Here is a 19077-nt window from a genome sequence, read left to right as displayed (position 1 = left end):
ATAACAAGACTTCACCCCATTCCCTCTAAATTTGTCATGATTATGCTGGGTTTTGCTCCCTTTTCCTCCGTGCTGTGGAGTTGGTATTTTAGACAAGGCTTGCAAAGCGTTCTGCGTTGAATGTCTTGGTTAAGGCCATGGAGAAAAGTCAGTTGCTGAGTGAGTTCACATTTTCCCTGTTGCTTCAGTCTTACCTGCATGCATGGATCCTGACAGCCCCTCATGGTATCCACGGGATTCTGCTGACAAAGGAAGAAAAAGGTGCAAGGCTGTGGGGACATAGTAGATGGTTATTGAAGCAAAAATAATGTTTTTTACATGCAACTTTTTTCTCTTTCGCAGACACTATTGTGTGAATACTCCAGAAATTCTGCCCAAATTACTTTTGTCTGTTAAATGGAATTCTAGAGATGAAGTGGCCCAGGTAACATAAAGCACTGAAGAAGTTTTAAGTTTTAAAGAAGCTTTAAAATATGCTATTTTAAAGAAAACTCCTAGAAGTTAAAAACATGTTATGTGTGCATGATACATTGAATGAAAACTTGGATGATTCAAGTTGCCACTATAATTGACAGATGCCTCTGGTCCAGAGTTCTTGTTCTTTAGCTCAGCCTGAGTCTTAAGATTTTCTCTCAGTTGGCATTACTTGAATCCCTCTTATGTTGCAACTTGTCAGTGGCAGTTAAATGTGAGGGTTTGTTTTCATTCTTTTTGTAGTGGATAAAACAACAAAGTCAACTGGCAGCTAATATCAAATTGTTGATTGAGAGGACAAGGAAGTAAATTGCTTCTACTCGGATGTAGTTTGTCTCTGACAATACCTGCCAATGGCTCTGTGTTACAACTTCTTCCTAATCAGTGCAAACTTGTAACATGCTTGGACTTCTTGTCCACAGATGTACTGTTTGGTAAAAGATTGGCCTTCAATCAAGCCAGAGCAAGCAATGGAGCTCTTGGACTGTAATTATCCCGATCCAATGGTGCGAGCTTTTGCAGTTCGGTGTCTGGAGAAGTCCCTGACAGATGACAAACTGTCTCAGTATCTAATCCAGCTGGTACAGGTACATAACATGTTTTGGTGTATTTGTTGTCTTGTGTATATTCAGTGATCACAGAGGCTTAAAATACAGCAAAAGTTAAGATGTTGTGAAAAATAGGTCAGTAAAAATATCTGTTTTCTTTGTGGATTATTTAGGAGAAGATGAAATGTAGTTTATTTTCTGTAGTGCTGCGGTTTTGCTTGTTGATACTGAGTGCCAGAATTTTGCAGAGATGCAAAACTGTTCTACCAACTGGAACAGGCAGCTATTTCAGCTGTCCTAACATAAGGGAAAGTATGAGCAGAAGCATCTTCTCAAAATTTTGAGCAAGTTGAGGCTAAAATATTTGGTAACAGTAAGGAAAGCATCAGATGGTAAGTTCCTGAAATAGAACCAGCCAGTGCACAGTTAGCATATATTTTTCAAATCCTAACACATGCAAGTATTAATACCAAGATCAGTCATTCTACAAAAATTATTGTAAAACATAGACTGCTTTTTATTTAACTGTCTTTAATCTGTATGTTTTTCATAGAAATAGTAACTGCAGATGATTTTTTTAATTTTCTTTTATCCTTAACTAGGTTCTGAAATACGAACAGTATTTAGATAATCAGCTTGTGAGATTTTTACTCAAGAAAGCACTGACCAATCAAAGGATAGGACACTTCTTCTTTTGGCATCTAAAGTAAGCTTAATGTCATGTTAAGGGGTGGTGGGATTCCTATTACCTATAAACAGTTAGTTGTCCTAAAGGCTTGGCATACTAAATGTCCATTCTTAAGAAAATGTTACCACTCAGAATAAGGATTGGTTTATATTGGTTAAGAGTTTGAATGCATAGTTTGGTGATAGAAATCATGTCTTGCAGTTTCAAAAGCTAGTTAATAATAGATACTTAGGCATGTCCTTCTTTTTGTCTAATGATGATTATTGTAAAAGCAAGGTAGTCTGAGGCTGCTGAAAGCCTCTCAGATTTTTAGCTGCCCAATCCTCCATCAGTTTTTTCCAGGAAATTTTGCAAATATATGAGGCCTAATGAAAGCCACCCAATTTGACCAGATAAAGCTTTGAAAAAGCTTACTAAAAACTATTTTTCCTTGCCTATTACAGAGGGCAAACTCTATTATAAAGCTTGATACCCCAAATATCTCAGTGTTCTTCCTTACTGAATATAACATGGGCTTTTGAAATTCCTGATGTTGAGAAGACTGAGTACAGATCAGTCTCCAACATACAAGGCTGTAGCTTGATCTCACCTAAAAATGCTGCTCTAAGCTGGTGTGATCAGACACAGAAATAGAAGCAAGGCATCTTTGTGCTTTCAGTTTTCTGCTTTCCTTGGTAACCATCAAGGACAAGGGAATAAGTTGCCTGGTTGACTTGTTTGAGGGGATGTATTTTAGGACTGTATGAAGATGTTACAAGTATAGCTTCATTTTTGGCACCTCTAAGTGATCTTGTCTCTAAGCTGCAACTGTTCTTCCTCTCTGTGTAGGTCTGAAATGCACAATAAAACTGTCAGTCAGAGGTTTGGTTTACTTCTGGAGTCCTACTGTCGAGCGTGTGGAATGTACCTAAAGCATCTGAGCAGGCAGGTGGAGGCTATGGAGAAGTTGATCAACCTCACAGATATTCTCAAGCAGGAGAAAAAAGATGAGACCCAGAAGGTATTATAATCCATCTGTGTATCAAAACTGTTGCTGTTTTGTCACAGGAATTACTTAGAACTGTTCTATGTGATGGACTAGGAAAGCGTTAATGCCAACTTCAGTAGGTTTAGGTTTACGTTATCCAAGGAGCTGTAATATTTTCTGTGCAATGCCATTGTCTGCCCCTTCAGGCAATAGAGCTAAAGTTAAAGGTTTCAATTTGTGTAATGTGATTATTTATCAGGTACAGATGAAGTTCCTCGTTGAACAGATGAGACGGCCAGACTTCATGGATGCCTTGCAAGGTTTTATCTCTCCTCTCAATCCTGCGCATCAGCTGGGAAATCTTCGGTATCGTATTCAGTTCTGAAATTTGTCTGGGTATTTAAGTAAATGTTTAGCCATGGTAACACTGACAGTGTTGAGGTTAAATGTTAACATATTAAATGTTAGTATCTTCAAACTTCACTGAATAAAATCTGTAGCAGAGTAATCCATAAATAGGACAGTCATTTCAATCTAATGGTGTAACAAATTAGGGAACAACATGACTCTTAGCTGTTCCTTTAAGGTCATGGGAACTGCAGTCCTTTTTCCAGTTGTAAGGACCACACACTACCAAAGGAGTATTTACTGCATAATCATGTCTTCTGTTAGTCTTAGCAAATGGTAAACATTGCACTTACTAATTTAAGTCTGAGTCTGAAATTAAAAATCATGGATTGTCAGTTACCTCTGCATCTTTAATTTGGTACTAGTTCAGATATTGTCCAAAACAGGGGGAACAAAACTATACAGTATTACAGAAACATGATATGAGAATCAAATTGTGCCTATTTCATAGATATCTTATCTCTTTTAGGCTTGAGGAGTGCAGGATAATGTCATCTGCAAAAAGGCCGCTGTGGTTGAACTGGGAAAACCCAGATATTATGTCTGAATTGTTATTTCAGAACAATGAGATAATATTTAAAAATGGAGATGGTAAGGAAAAATAAGTGTAATTCAGAAGCAACATATCTGTTTATTTTCGTAACCTATTGTTTAGTGGTTTTTCTAAGCATATAAAATACATATATAAAAAAATAATTTTAAAAATCAGCTGAGCAAAGCCATTTTTTTTCCAGAAAAATTAAGCATTGTCAAATAAGTATTTATCTCAATCAAGTACAAATTTTGTATGTTCTAAGATGTTCAGTCTCTCGAGGTGGAACATGATACTATGTAATATTTGTTCTTTTTACTTGAAGATGTCTTCAAGATATTACAGATGTGTAATCTATAATTCCATTTTCATGGTTTTAGTGCATATTTTTAAAATCACCACCAAAAGTTTATATTGATTTTTGACTATTTAAAACACGCTTTTCTCTATTGAGGGAACAAACCCTAAACTGTGCAAACCTCGCTACCTTTAGATGTATTTAGACACACTTTTGGGGGGGAAAAGTAAAGTAAGATCTAACCAAGTATTCTGGTGTTACAAAATTTGCAATCTTTGACAATTTCAGACTTGCGTCAGGACATGCTGACACTTCAGATAATTCGAATTATGGAAAACATCTGGCAAAATCAGGGTCTTGACCTTCGGTAAGCATTAGAAGTCATTTCCAAGCAATACTGTTCTTAATGGATTTTGCATTGTTTTTTTTCCCAGAGATTGCTCCTGTTTTCCCAAGGGTAATAAATGAAATGCTATATATAGGCATGTTTGTACATTTTAGAGCAATATTTGATTTTTTAATAACCTTTGGTTAACTGAACTACCGGATTTTCTAAACCTAGGATCATATTTGAGAAATACTCAAGTCTTATTCAAGTGGGTAGGAGTGATTTACATACCAGGGATGGATAGAAGAGCTCAGTAGCCACCCTGTGGTCAACTGATTGTGTTTGTAGGTTTGGCTTTGAACAAGTTGCCAAACCCACAGCCCTCTTGAGCAGTGACTCTTTGTAATTGGGGCTGTCATTTCAGTACCCACAGTAGGTATTGCCCAGTGTGATCTGTGTGCAGCTTCTCCATGTCTAGACAGTGTGTGCAGGGCAGTTTGTGCAGGGCATTCAGTATAAACTATTCTGCTTCTGGAAAACTGATGCTAGATGGGTTGTGGTTCCAAATTTGTGTTTGCTGCATGGTGGATTTTTAGGTGGGGGTGTAACAACTGTCACTGCACTGTCAAGGAACCCCCAGTTTTCATTTCCTTATCTAGACAAAAGGACCTATTGCTCTGCATCATCTCTCATGGGTCACAGTGTTATCTCCAGTACTGTAAGGAGTGACAGAATTATGGCTTTGTCCAAGAGTGATTTGCAGAGTTACACTTGCCTGTGGCTTAAAGAGCAGCCAGATACAGAAATCTGCAAAAATACACCCTCTCCCACCTCTTGCCACCATTATCTATAAAGGAAAAAAAACCAAACAAAACAATAAAGAACTAACCTTTGTCTTTCAGGATGTTGCCTTATGGGTGTTTATCAATTGGTGACTGTGTGGGACTCATCGAGGTCGTGAGGAGCTCTCACACGATCATGCAGATTCAGTGTAAAGGAGGCTTAAAAGGAGCACTACAGTTCAACAGCCATACATTGCACCAGTGGCTCAAGGACAAGAACAAAGGAGACATGTGAGATTTCCTGTTGCCTGTTTTTCTTGTCCATGTGCTTGTTTCTGATGGAAATTTCAAGAGAACTAAAGTTCATCAAGTAGGAAATTTATGTCCGTAATTATGTCTATCTGGTTTTGGTTTTGTTTTCTTTTTTACCTGCCCTTGTTTCCCTGGTATTCCTGCTTGTAGCTCTTTTAATGAGAAAGGAAAATTTGCACTTCTGTGTTATTAGAATACCTGAGGAAAGTGTCTCCTTTTCTGTTTTGGATAGGTATGATGCAGCTATTGACTTGTTTACACGTTCTTGTGCTGGCTACTGTGTTGCCACCTTTATCCTAGGCATTGGTGATCGCCACAACAGTAACATCATGGTCAAAGATGATGGACAAGTAAGATATCTTTTTCTAAAACCATACCCTAAGGTCATCCTCACTTTGATATGAGTTTGTTTTCAAAAAAAAAAAAAAGCCTATCAGAACTATAAGCAAATGATCGATTTTACTGTGACTTCATTTAAACACGGAATTACTAATCTTGAAATACCTTTCTGTCTTTCCAAGCTGTTTCACATTGACTTTGGGCACTTCCTCGATCACAAGAAGAAAAAATTTGGTTATAAAAGAGAGCGTGTGCCATTTGTCTTAACACAAGACTTCCTAATAGTGATTAGTAAAGGAGCCCAAGAATGTACCAAAACAAGGGAGTTTGAAAGGTGAGCCTTCTTTTAAGCATTTAAACTCTAGAGCATTTTGTACCTGAAGTGCACTTTACTATGGTGACATTTAATAATTAGACCTAATAACTGAAAAGTAGTATTTTAATTGGCTTGCAGTGGGTATGTTCTAATTCTTTAGTTGAAGATCAGCCACCCTCTTGTAAATCAATAGGTAATCTTAGCACTTACATGACCTTTGGTCCATGAAATCTCACCGAGGTTTGCAGGGTCAGCATACATGTGATTAAAGATGATCATTTTTTAAACATCTGAAATTTCTTTGACTTAACATTTAAAATCCTCTTGGCATTGCAAAACTGCGAGTACTGAGAATTCTTAAATGTTGGGTGTTATGTGCATCAGAGCCTTGCTGGTCACTCAGCCATACTTCTCCCTCCTATAGCTGCTGTGATATCAGCTCTTCAGATGGCTTCTGTAGTTTGTGATATTGTCCAAAACCTGCTGAGAAAGGAGAACTTTAAAATAATAATAATAATAATAATAATAGTTGCTGTAGTCATTCCTAATCTCTCTTTCCAGCAATCCAGTCTTTTTCCCCTTAACCTAACTCAAGTTAATGATTTCAGCATAAATGTGGATTTTTCATCCAATGTGATACAGCAAATGTCCCCGTTTTCAGTGTATTCTTCAGAGTATCTAAGGAGCAAAAGCTATTCCCCTTGTAAAACTACAGGAAAAGTGCATCTCTGATGATAACCAGGAAAGCACTGTTTGCAGCAGTGTATCTGGAAACATGTTTTAAAATCTGAAATGTCAGTAGCAATGACTAAAACAGCTCTGTGAACTCCCATAAATTTGTGCTGAACAGTTGCATGAATTGCATGTGGGGTTTAAGGCTAGAAAGCCTGACTTCAGTTTGGCTTTTGTGTTAGTCTGACCACTATTAATTCTTGTACAGGTGAAGATAAACTAAGTAGGAAGAGGAGTGTGTCTTCTCAGCAACATCACGGTGTTCTTAGTAGACTAAGACTGTCCAGTTTTTAGTGTCTAGTTACCTGAAAACTGGTTTGGAGGTGAAGAAGTAACATGCACCTCGTAGGGAAATACACTGAGCTTTTTTCCCCCTGGTCTCTTCCAGGTTTCAGGAGATGTGCTATAAGGCTTACCTAGCAATTCGGCAGCATGCCAATCTCTTCATCAACCTTTTCTCCATGATGCTTGGCTCAGGAATGCCAGAACTGCAGTCCTTTGATGACATTGCTTACATTCGAAAGACCCTTGCATTGGACAAAACTGAGCAGGAAGCTCTGGAGTACTTCATGAAGCAAATGAATGATGCTCACCATGGTGGCTGGACAACAAAAATGGACTGGATCTTCCACACAATAAAGCAACATGCTTTGAACTGAACAGACAGCAGAGAAAACAAGAACTGATACCCTGCTTTGTGGGTACTGCACTGTTAATACCTGTTAGCAGCAAAGACTGGTTGCATAGGAATTGCACAAACCATGAACAACACTAGAATTTATGGCAAGAAAAGAGATTAATTGTTCAGACAACTGTCAGAAAATAATGTAAAACAGGGTTTCAGATAGCACTAAAATTGTACACTTCAAAAATTAAGCTTTAGTATGATGTGTGCAGAGAGACCTTGACAAATTAGAGAGATGGGCAATCACCAGCTGTGTGAATTTTAACAAGGGCAAGTGCCAGATTCCGCACCTGGGATGGGGCAACCCTGGCTGTAAAGACTGGGGAATGAGGCTGGAGAGTAGCTGTGGAAAGGGACCTGGGGGTCCTGGTCCCTGGCAGGTTGAACATGAGTCAGCAGTGCCCTGGCAGCCAGGAGGGCCAACCGTGTCCTGGGGGGCATCAGGCAAAGCATCACCAGCCGAGTGAGGGAGGTGATTGTCCTGCTCTGCTCTGCACTGGGGCGGCCTCACCTTGAGTTCTGTGTGCAGTTTGGGGCACTACAATGTAAAAAAGACATTAAGCTGTTAGAGAGCGTCCAAAGGAGGGCCATGAAGATGGTAAAGGGTCTGGAAGGGAAGCCTTGTGAGGAGCGGATGAGGTCACTTGGTTTGTTCAGCCTGGAGGAGACTGAGGGGAGACCTCATTCCAGTTACAACTTCCTCGTGAGGGGGAGAGGAGGGACAGGCACTGATCTCTGCTCTGTGGTGACCAGTGACAGGACTCGAGGAAACGGCATGAATCTGAGCCAGGGGAGGTTTAGGTTGGATATCAGGAAAAGGTTTTTCACACAGGGAGTGGTTGGGCACTGGAACAGGCTCCCCAGGGAAGTGGTCACAGCACCAAGCCTGACAGAGTTCAAGAAGCATTTGGACAACATTCTCAGGCACATGGTGTGACTCTTGGAGTGTCCTGTGCAGAGCCAGGAGTTGGACTTGATGATCCTTGTGGGTCCCTTCCAACTCAGCATATTGTATGATTTTATGATTCATGTTACGCCTTAAGCCCAAAAAGGTAAACTTGGAAGAATGTTTCCTTTTTTCATTTGACAGGATAAATTAGAAGGAAAAAGAAAATAGTTCTAGCATGAACATAAGAGTCCATCACTTATTATCTTAGATCTGGTACAGCAGGTAGAGACTATGCTGGATCGAGAAGAGTGGAAATAGAATTCAAGTGGTAGCAAATACTTAAATGCAGCATAGTTTGAAGAGAAGGAGTTTTAAGCTCAGAGATCTAAAAACAATGGTGAGAGGACAGTGCCTTTTAAACGTGCTCGGAGGCATTAACATTTGTGGGGTTCAGGTGACCCTTTGATTTCTGGGTCCGTCATCTGCACAGTTTCTGAAAGCAGTAGGAAATAGGCCCACTCAGTATGGTGTTTCTTCTGCTCAGTATTTCTAGGGGTGCAATTCATACCTTCACAAAGAAACTCCCTATCATCCCCAAAAACTGACTAACCTGGAAATTGAATGGTCAGAATTGGGTTTAGTGCAACAGAGAGCTGTAGTGTTCATCTTAGGTTTGCTTTAATCTAACTTGAACTGAATAGATTTTTTTCATACATGTTTTCCAGAACCTAAAGAAAGGTGAGTTATTAAAATTATTGAAAGATTATTTTTTTATAAAGGCTATTTATATAATAGGAACTATTATTAATATATATTCTTTATTTACATCATTTGTCCCATATTCACTCTTTTAATTTTGCAGCCCAGTTCTATCTGTTCAAGACTCCCGTTTTCATTAATGTCACTTAAGGTTACCAGATATACTCCTAGGACCAAATTCAGCCCTAGTGAAAGAGGACACAAGTACCAGTGAAGTAATGGGGGATACACCCACTAATGCCAGAGGTAAACTTGGCCTAAGTCTCTTAAAAAAATTTGGGGAATCACTCTTCACATTACGGAAGTGATATGCTGGCTATTCAAAGAAAGTACATTTAAACCCTCCATTTTTGGGTCTACCATTTCTCCTCTTTCTTCCTCCTTTGGAAGTGGTTGTTGAATCCAGTAAGATACATCCGAAATAGCAATTTAGATTTTCAATATGATCAATAATAAGCAGTTCAACATGCAGCAGATATGTTGGCTAGCTCAAAGCATGTGGAGTTACCAAACATTTTATAGCTTTGTCTGTTTCGTGCCTGTGTGTAATATATACTTGTAAATCTAGTTGTTGTCCTTTAACACAATTACAATGTGTGCAATTAATGAAATTGGCACCACTTTTTGAAACTGTTCAGAGTACCGAGGATTTCAGATTGCCCTTATGCACAACTTCAGATAGGACTGTTTTTCTAATTATTAAAGAGGTTTTTCTAATTAGTGAAGCCCATGATTGTGTGGGTGATGTTCACCCTAACATTTTAAACTTGCTAGATTGGCAGCACTTGGAGTGAATTCCAAAGGTTTGGGGCTTTTGGGGGTTCAGCTTGTTCACTTGCAAACACACACCGAGGTGCCACTCAGAAAGTGCAATACCACGTGTAATATAAAATATGCTGACAGTTGGTGTTAGATTAGAATATAAGTATATAATAAACTGTACTTTGTGCAGGCTGTACTGATGAGGTAATGAGTGGTTGGCTTCATTAGGCAAATTGTAATATATTAAAAATGTGCAATCAATTACATTATGAAAGACTTTGGGGATTGTAAAGCCAAGGCTTTGGTGTTTCAAGACACTTTCATAGTCAGGATCCTGCAGTCGATTACTGCACACAAGGACTCTTGATGTTTGGGGGAAAACCTGGGTTTGTGAACACTACAGAAGCTCCGAGAATAGTATGGGAAATGTGAAGATTTATTTCCTTAGTTCTACTAAATATTTTGGAGTAGTCCAATAGACTTCCCATTACTCTTTTTATTGACTGTTACATATTCCTTTTTGTTCATATGAATATTTTAACTCCTGCTAACCTTGGTTGTACTTTCTAGAGCAAAGTTACCCTTGTATCTATTACTTTGCAGTCAACACACACTAATGGTTTAGCTCTTAAAACATGGTTTAGTTTCAGTTTAAGTTTAGTTCACAAAATCTGAAACCCTGTTGGCTATCTCTCTTATTTTAACTGAGTAAACCTGTTGCACAAACGTCACATTAGGTGCTATATTATCCTTATTTATCTGGTGTTGAAACAATGCTTTACCTCGTTTATCTAAGAGATGGTCAGCTTTTTCCAGCCTGGATGAAAAGATCAACTCAAATTTATCAGATGTTATGAGCCCAACTTCCTTTGTACTTTGCCCCTTCCTAGCCCTTTACTTCTGTAAATATGAGTATAAATGTCTTTCAGTTCAAGCACACAGTGTTCTGCACCCTTTTTGCCCAGACAGAGGTATGAGGAATCAGGCTCTGTTTCCAAAAGTTACTGCAATGAAATGTTGTGCATAAGCTGTAGAAGTTATTATGAGAATCAAATAGTAAAAGAAAGGAAACTTCATAGGGATGCAGACATAATACAATTCAGGATAATTACAAAAATTTTAAATAAAAATGTTTTTAAAAGTAGGAGAAACTCATGGGCTTTAAGCAGTTCTTACCATAACCAGGATGGGCATTTGAAAAATATTCTGCTGGTGTTTCAGGAAAAAAACAAATCCTTTTCTCAGCTTCAAAGTGTTCAACCCTAATTACCGTATCCTGTTACGCCCGTTCTGTGCTGGTGTAACTTCACTGCAGATAGTGGAGGTTCTGTTTGCTTACACTGGTGTAAATGAGAGGATGTCATCTGCTCACAGTATCAGAAATAAGATCTGCTTACAGACCATGAAAGCACCTGCAACTGAGCTCTAGATTTTTTACAGAGATAGCTTGGAATTTGGCTTATTTTTATCTAATCCCACCTCTTAGAGATTTCAAAATGTTCCCTTTGCTCTGAGAATCAGCTGCACAAAACACTAAAGTAGCTTATTTTGAGATTGAATTGAATCTGAACACCTTGCTCCTGCAGAACTTCATTGTAAGACTGCCAGAGCAAGGATCCCAGGAGTGGGCCATGTGTTTTGTCACAAAGCATTAGGAAATGGAGTTTTATTGAAACACAAATTTAAAGCTAGTAACTTTTTCAACTGTGAAACTGTGTTTGATTTAATGAGAGAACAGGCTGCTGCTGCTTAGTTTTACTTAGAATTACATTATTTGCTTTCTTAAAGGTAGCAGAAAAAGCACCTGTACTGACTTTATATACGCATACTTCTCTGTTCTGAAAGGGTGCATTAGTAGGTTTTTTCAAAAGTGAAACATTTTCAGTATAAGTTTTAAAATTTTTAAAAAGGCATTTAAATAAAACCAAAATTGTAAGTGTTTTGGCATCTTCTGGAGAAGATATGAGCCTGCATATTAAGGACAATGTAGAAATTACCAAGTTTGTAAGAACTTTGTATGTGATGACCCTGCTGGTGGTGGTTTGGCAAGTTGTTTGTGGGGTTTTATGCCAACTTTCCTTTTTATGTAAAATATTAAATGCCCTTCAGTGGTCAGTAGCCCACATTTGTTGACAATTTGAAGGTATTTTCTTTGCTTTGTCATTATATAACTGCCATGTTCCAGCGTCTGTTCTCAGTAGTAATTATGAATTCCTCCTGTTTTGCATGTCTGCACAGGTTGTAGACTTGGGCTGGACCCATTCAAAAAACAAATATTAGAAAAGCCACTTGAAATTACTATTTTATTGATGTCTTTGACATCTTGAAAATGCTTCAAGTTAATGAAAATGGTGTGGTATTACAGAAAGAATTGTAACTTGCTGCTTCTGAGATTTTCTTTTTTAAGCCTTTTCCTCTTGTTTTAGTTTTACTTGAATGGAAGAACCACACTTGTGTTTTTTTTAAATACTATATAGCTGTGGATGTTGTTGCAGATTGTTGAATCCCAATTTAATTTTGCAATACATGTTTCATACAAATAATGAATTTGTATCTTTTTATTTTGTGCTAAAAGTTGTCTCAGTTTAGGTGAGGCTCTATCTGTCCAAAATGATGTGTAGCTCACCACCCCTGCAGCTGGTGTTAGTTTTGGGTTTTTTTTCTGTTTAGTTTTATTTTTTTACATCTGTGTCAATGAAGAGAAGCCAACTGGAAACTGGCTATAGAAGTTTTCTACCTGCATACACTGACCAAACCTATAGGTGCTCTGCTCTTTGAGAAATTCTGGTTTCACTTTATGCTGATACAACGTTGTCTTCATCAGAATCGCTCTGGATTCACAACAGCATATGAAGTCAGAATTAGACTATATGTATATTAGAGTTCTAGATTAGTTATTCTAATGATTCAGTATGAAAGGTGTTCTCATAAGGAGAGGAATGTTTACTAGCAGCCCAGTTAAACACTTTACAATTTTACTTTTTAAATAGTATTTATCAACTAGCCTTTCCCCTCCAAAACTACTGTAACCTTGTCTATAGTTCACTTCATTCTTGAGACTTCCAGGATTTTTGTTGCTTACCAGCTCAAATGTTTCCTCTTGCTACTCTTTCATAGCCTACAGACTTGTTGAACCCACACTCAGGAAAAATGATCGTTCTTAATTGTCAGCAGGGTATTCTTGACTTCTGAGCTTTATGGGATAGACTGAAAAGCTTGAGGTCTTGTTGTGTGAGCACTCCTGACTAAGCCCGAGGTGAATCCCTCTGTCTCTTCCCTTCCTTCTCCAACACCCCTCTCCCCTAAAAAAGGACATGCCCATAGCATAAGAACATCATACAATGTTTGTAAGAGATAGTTGAAGCAATGCCCTGCCAGTACTTGGAAGCTGGTGTCCCCACTGGTTTGCCTAAATGTGTCTTAAGTGTCCTTACTGTCACTTCTGTATGTAGTGAAATATTCCTTCGGCATAAGGAAGGCAAAAAATACACTATTCTGTCTTGATTCTTTCTGAAATTCTGTTGCCAGATTCCCAATAGTTGTTAAACTGTTTCAGGAACCATTCAGTGCAGTGTAACTGCACCAATTTTGTTAGGAACCTGTTCCAGTAATAAAATTAATCACAGTTAAACCTGACTTAATTGTGTGGCTGAAGTTACAGAAAGCCTAATTCAGGCAGAAGCTGTTTCCTTTAAGAATCTTATATCTGTTGTAGTTTAGTTAATCCTTGAGAGCCAAAATACAGATATTCATAGTTGCAATCTCATTCTGTCTTGTTTCTTTAACTACTTTTAATCTATTTTCAGGTTCTATTAATAGTGCTCCATATCCTGAATTATCAACTGCCCCAGGCTGTCCAAAGTTGTCTTACTGTTTTGTTTGGGGCTGGGGGAAAAAAAGGAATAGATTAATCCTCTTGTCTTACAGTGGCTGTGGTCCAATTTCATCTTCTCTGATCTTCTCTGAAGATAAATGTGTAATTCATCATCTGGGAGTATCATCTGTTCTCCTTGCCCCCTTACACCTCTTCAAGTTTTATCTGTTAATATCTACATTCACTTATCAAAATCTACTTCCCTGGCGGAGAAAAGGATTTAAAAAAATATATGGCTGCGGTCTGATGTCCTGGATTCTCAGGCTTGACATTTTGAAAGTATTGTTGTCATTGCACCACAATTGCAGAATTTTCTCAGAATCGTTGAGGTTGGCAAAGAGCTTTGGAGATCATTTGGCCCAGCCACGCTGTTCGAGGCAGGGTCAGCTCTGGAGCAGGTTGCCCAGGACATCACCCAGTTGGGTTTAGAGCCTATCCAAGAAACAAGAATCCACAGTCAATTTTTTCCCTTAATGTTGATATGAAATATCTTCTGTTTCATTGCCTGCTGTCCTTTCAGTGGGCAGCATTGAGAAGAGCCTTGCCTGTCTTTACTCCTCTCTATCAAGTATTTATGTACATTGACAAGATGCCCCCTGAGCTTTCTCCTTGACCAGGATAAACAATCCCAGCTCTCTCAGCCTCCTTTCCTATCCATCGTCTTCATAGCCCTTCATGGACCCATTCCAGTACATCCATGTCAGGCTGGTACAGGGGACCCCAGTACTCGAGGTGTGGCCTCACCAGTGCTGAGCAGAGGGGCAGGATGAAGGCTCACTTCCCGTGACCTGCTCTGCCAAAGGCAGCCCAGGATCCTGTTGGCATTTTGGGGAAATAGAGCCCAGGAGGGTGTCACCTCTTGATGCTTCTATGTAACTTCACTGAAGCTGGTAGCCAGTTACATGTCTGCATCAAAAGGAGAGTATAAACACCCTACCAGTGCTTGAAATATCTTCTAAAAATGAGACAATTACCTTTGAAATAACCACTACTGGGGGTGGGGGGTGGGGTGGTGTTGCCATGTGTGTGTCATTCTGTGATGAAGGTCTGTGGTAAAGTAGGTAGAAAGCAAGACATTTTTAGTAATAATGGGCCAAAAAGTATTTAAAATGCAGGAAAGATGCATGTGTTGTCATACTGAGAATAGTCTTGCAGTACTTTAAATAAAAAAAACAAAACCACAACCCCTTTTTTTACCCCTTCTGCTGTGCTACTCAAGTAACAAAAGTTTGGCCTATGATACTTATTGTAGTTATGTTCATGGGAAACTGTAAAAAGTCTGCTTTTTATTTATCTTCGCGGTCTGTATCATGCTGTTTATTAAAAAAAAAACTACTTTTGTTTGGTTTTTATCACACTTTTGAGTGTTAATGTATATACTAACAACTAAATTAAAATGATATGGTTGGTACACTTGTGAATTCTGAAGTGAGAATTTAAGGAATCTTCAGCCTTGGGGTGTGATTTGGTGTTGCCTTTGGAAAAGGCTGGAAGAAAGGAGATGGGAATTGCACACATCAGTTAATGATGATGGGGAACAGAAGTAGAATTTGCATTATTTGTGGGTGGGAAGTCCCAGATGCACATGGTATTTGTTCCTGCACACGTTGATCCTCAAAATAAGTAATTTTATTTTAGTTTTAGATGTGGGCCGTAAAAAACTGTGATAAGAGAGCAGATATTATTGAAGTGTTTCAGCTGGGTGGTTTTAAAGCCCTTGCTAAATCAATCTGGTTTGGTTTTGAAAAATATCCTTCATGTTTTCATTACCAAAATTAGATTTTAAACAAATAAGCAATGTTATATTTTTGTATCCAATACTAACTTTGAAAGAGAGAAACATGTTTAGGCAAATTACTCACTGGCAAATATAAGATCATGAGGGTGCAATGGAAGCGCTTCTGTGGATAATGTTGGTCGACTTTGGACTTCAGTTGCCAACAAACTGTTATTGTGGGAGGGATTTGAGCTCTCTTGATGAGGATTTCACTTTTTTTGGAGGGATGAGGAAAGTGTCAGGGTTTTTACTCAGGCCTCTTCAACACATTGTTGTCCCAGTAAGCTTTAAACTTTGTACACTGGTCAGTTCTGTTTCAGATAACACGAACCAGTTTTGCACTGGATCGACTCCATAATAAAAGGGGACATCATCATCCTTACATTTATTTTGAAGCTCCAGCTGAGCTCTAGTTAGGAGAGAGCAAATGCAATTGTGGCTAGGGGTTTGGAAGCAGCTGCCTCAGTAACATGGACTAGCAGGTTAAATTTCTTTTTATTACAGCATAAGATGAGTTTTACCTTTCCTAGTAACTATGAAATGGTTATGAGTGGTTACTACTGTGTGTTAAATGCACAGGATGATTCAGGGAAAGGGGATCATCAGTTCTTGTTCAAATGCAAATTTTAGGCTTTGCTGCCATTACCATGGTGTGATTTTTTTGTGGTAGTTCTAGGTCTGGATACCTAAAACGTGAAAAAATTATGGAAAACTTGCAAAATAATGCTGGTGAAACAGAAGAAAGATTTGCAGTCTGGGCAGTTTGCTTTAGGACGGAGATCTCGGTGAGCCCTCCTGAGCCCTCAGATATCAGTCTGGTTCCAGCCTGCCTTTACAAATTGATCCAAAATCTGAACCCATGTAGCAAAAGAGCAAGAAATCTGATGCTATACAAGATACCTCAGGTAACATCCTATATGTCCTTTTAAACACTAAAAAATCTACCTCTAGCAAAGGTTATCATCATGGACTATGCTTCCTGCTTTCATTGAAAAAAGGGTTTACTCCATTCTTCTTTTGGAGAAGATACATCTCTCCTAAGTGAAATAAGCATCATCTGTGTTGCCCATTTAAACAAGGATGTGAATATCACATGGACTTTTCTGCATTTCGAGTTGGAATTGGTTCTGAGTGATTAAAACCTGGCCCAGAGCTGCCTGAACATCCCAAGCACTTGGTGCCTTAGAAAATAAGACTCATTTAGACTTTTCTGTCCTAAGCATTGATAGCTCTGTTTGATGCCTGTGACTTTGAACTGGATCTGCAGCTTCAAAGGGGATCCTCCTCAGATGTTTTTCTTTCACTTAAAGCCTTGTCGTTTTGTCTGGTGTAAGTGGTGTTGGGCTGTGCTGCTTTGGGTGGGGAAGAAATCAGTCAAAAGGTACAGAAGTTGTGTTGTGCTTTGGTTCATCAGAGTTTGCCTCACCAAGCAGGACTGAATTCAAAGCAAAGGGTTAGGCTTGGGTTTGTTTGGTTTTTTTTTTTCCTCTCCTTTCCCTTGCCAAAGTATGGATTTTAAGTTCTCATCACTGCCCTCCGCTGGGAATTGGGGAAAGTGCTTTTTTTGGAATATTTATATGGAAAACGTTTTGGTGAATAGAGGGAGAAGTATGTGGGCATCCACCCATCTGGGTGGCTATAGCCAATTTATGAGAGCTTTATTACAAGTTGTCTTGGAGAAACCTCAGCAACCATGGCTGGAATAAACAGCAGAGAACAAACTGAACTGGAATGCCAGGATTTGTTTGATTGGTAACTCAGCTAAGATCACAGATACCCCACATTTATTTAATTTCTGAGGGCTCAGCGGTGTGCCAGCAAAAGGACACCTTCAGTTCTGTTTGTGCTGCTTTCACCAGAACTGTGTGATCAGAGGATGAAGCTCTTTCCATGTGGCTCTAAGCAAATCACCCTAAAGACATGTTTCCAGCTTCAAAACAAAGGCCATAGACAGAGTAAGTCCAGTCTCACCTGCCAGCTAATGAATAAAATTGAGGCCAGGAGCAGGGTATAATTTTTTTTTTACTAATCACTGGAGCAACACCATTAGGGATATTGAGGATTCTCTGCTAATTGAAAGCTTGCTCTTAAGATTAGGTAAACTCAGGCTAAGCCAGAGCAGAATAACTCAATGAATGAAATACTTGGCAAAATTCCATAAACTGTTTTAAGTCATGGAAATAAGCAACTGCAATGGCCTCCCTTGTGTCTTCAACATAAATGAGTAATTTTTCAAAATAATAAGATGCTGTTTGAAATGTTCTGCTTTGTGGACAAATACAACTTGGTGCCTTTTTCTGTGGCACAATAAAAAGTGAAGATGAAGTGAGCAAAAGGGGAGATTCCTTTGTGATTATAAACTGGGAGAAAGGGAGAGTTGCTTGTTTAAATTTGCAAACCCATATTTGTATATGTATGACAGAATCACAGAATCCTTAGGGATGGAAGGGACCTCTGGAGATCAACCTATCCAACCCCCTGCCAAGGCAGGGTCACCTGGAGCAAGTGACACAGGAATGTGTCCAGGTGGGTTCGGAATGTCTCCAGAGAGGAGACCCACGACCTCCCTGGGCAGCTGTTGCTGCCCTCAGTGTAAGAAAATTCTTCCTGACGTTGAGGTGGAACTTCTTTGTGGTTTAGTTTATGGCCATTGCTCCTTGTCCTGTTGCTGGGCACCACTGAAAAGAGTCTGGCACCTCTTGGCACCCGCCTTTGAGATATTTCTGTGCATTAATGAGATTCCCCTCTCAGTTTTCTCCAGGTGAAACAGGAGCAACTCCCACAGTCTATCCTGGTTACAGAGATGCTCCAGACCCTTCATCACCTCTGCAGCCTCTGCCAAACCCTCTCCAGTAGCTCCTTGTCTTCCTTGCACTGTATGTATCTCTTCCTTGTACTGTATATAGTTATAATATACTTTCCATTGATTTTCCTATTTTTCTATCCTTTTTTTTTAATATATATATTCTCCTATACAGTAGTTCTAAGGGACATCTTCTACATTTATACAAAAAGAATATTTGAGCTTTTATGAGGCTCTGGCTTCGACATCGAGCTCCCATTTGTGTAAAGCCTGAACATCTGACGCTGGTCAGATGGACCTATAAATTATCGGTATGGTATCGGATGCAGACGGAAGTACAAATTAAATATAAATTAAAGGTTTATTTTGTGCATGTCCCGTCCTTCCCCCCCGTTGCTGAGGCGACGGGCGGGGTGCGGCGGCGCCCTTGGCCGGCAGGGGGCGCTGCGGGCGGCGGCCGCGCGCCCGTTCCCGCTCGTTCCCCGCGGGAGCGGCGGGTCCGGAGCGGGAGCGGAACGGGACAGGGAAAGGGACAGGGACGGGGACCGACCGGAGCGGCGGGGCTGGGCCGGGCCCGGGCGGAGCACAGCACAGCACAGCACAGCGGGACGGGCAGGCGGCAGGTGAGTGCCGGCGGCAGCGCTCGGGGAGCCGCCCGTGCGCCGTGAGTCACGGCCGGGCCCGCGGCGTTCCCGGAGCGGCTCCGGGCCAGGCCCTGCGAGCGGGGCCGCGGCCTCGCCCCTGCCCGCGGCTGCCCCGGGGCTCCGCGGCTGCTGCTGAGGTGGAGCGGAGCCTTGGCCGCGC

General features: G+C 39.9%; 1 protein-coding gene across 3 annotated transcripts in view; it reads left to right on the top strand.

Annotated features, from left to right (window-relative positions):
- The window catches only part of PIK3CA (phosphatidylinositol-4,5-bisphosphate 3-kinase catalytic subunit alpha), a 34970-nt gene extending 27132 nt beyond the window's left edge, over positions 1–7838 (top strand). For 2 of the 3 annotated variants that reach the window (XM_027685446.1, XM_027685448.1), the window contains exons 11-21: positions 343–424; positions 897–1061; positions 1625–1728; positions 2539–2710; positions 2937–3043; positions 3555–3676; positions 4204–4282; positions 5146–5316; positions 5570–5687; positions 5859–6010; positions 7113–7481. In XM_027685446.1, the coding sequence (XP_027541247.1) occupies positions 343–424; positions 897–1061; positions 1625–1728; positions 2539–2710; positions 2937–3043; positions 3555–3676; positions 4204–4282; positions 5146–5316; positions 5570–5687; positions 5859–6010; positions 7113–7383 (1543 nt within the window). In that variant the 3' untranslated portion in view covers positions 7384–7481. Of the gene's footprint in view, positions 1–342; positions 425–896; positions 1062–1624; positions 1729–2538; positions 2711–2936; positions 3044–3554; positions 3677–4203; positions 4283–5145; positions 5317–5569; positions 5688–5858; positions 6011–7112 lie in introns of all 3 variants that reach the window. The other variant, XM_027685445.1, reaches the window with a different exon arrangement.
- The last annotated feature ends 11239 nt before the right edge of the window (positions 7839–19077 follow it).

This window comes from Neopelma chrysocephalum, unplaced genomic scaffold, assembly GCF_003984885.1.
Source record: "Neopelma chrysocephalum unplaced genomic scaffold, ASM398488v2 Primary Assembly neopelma1_69, whole genome shotgun sequence".
NCBI lineage: Eukaryota > Metazoa > Chordata > Aves > Passeriformes > Pipridae > Neopelma > Neopelma chrysocephalum.
This window is presented reverse-complemented; position numbering and strand designations above follow the sequence as displayed.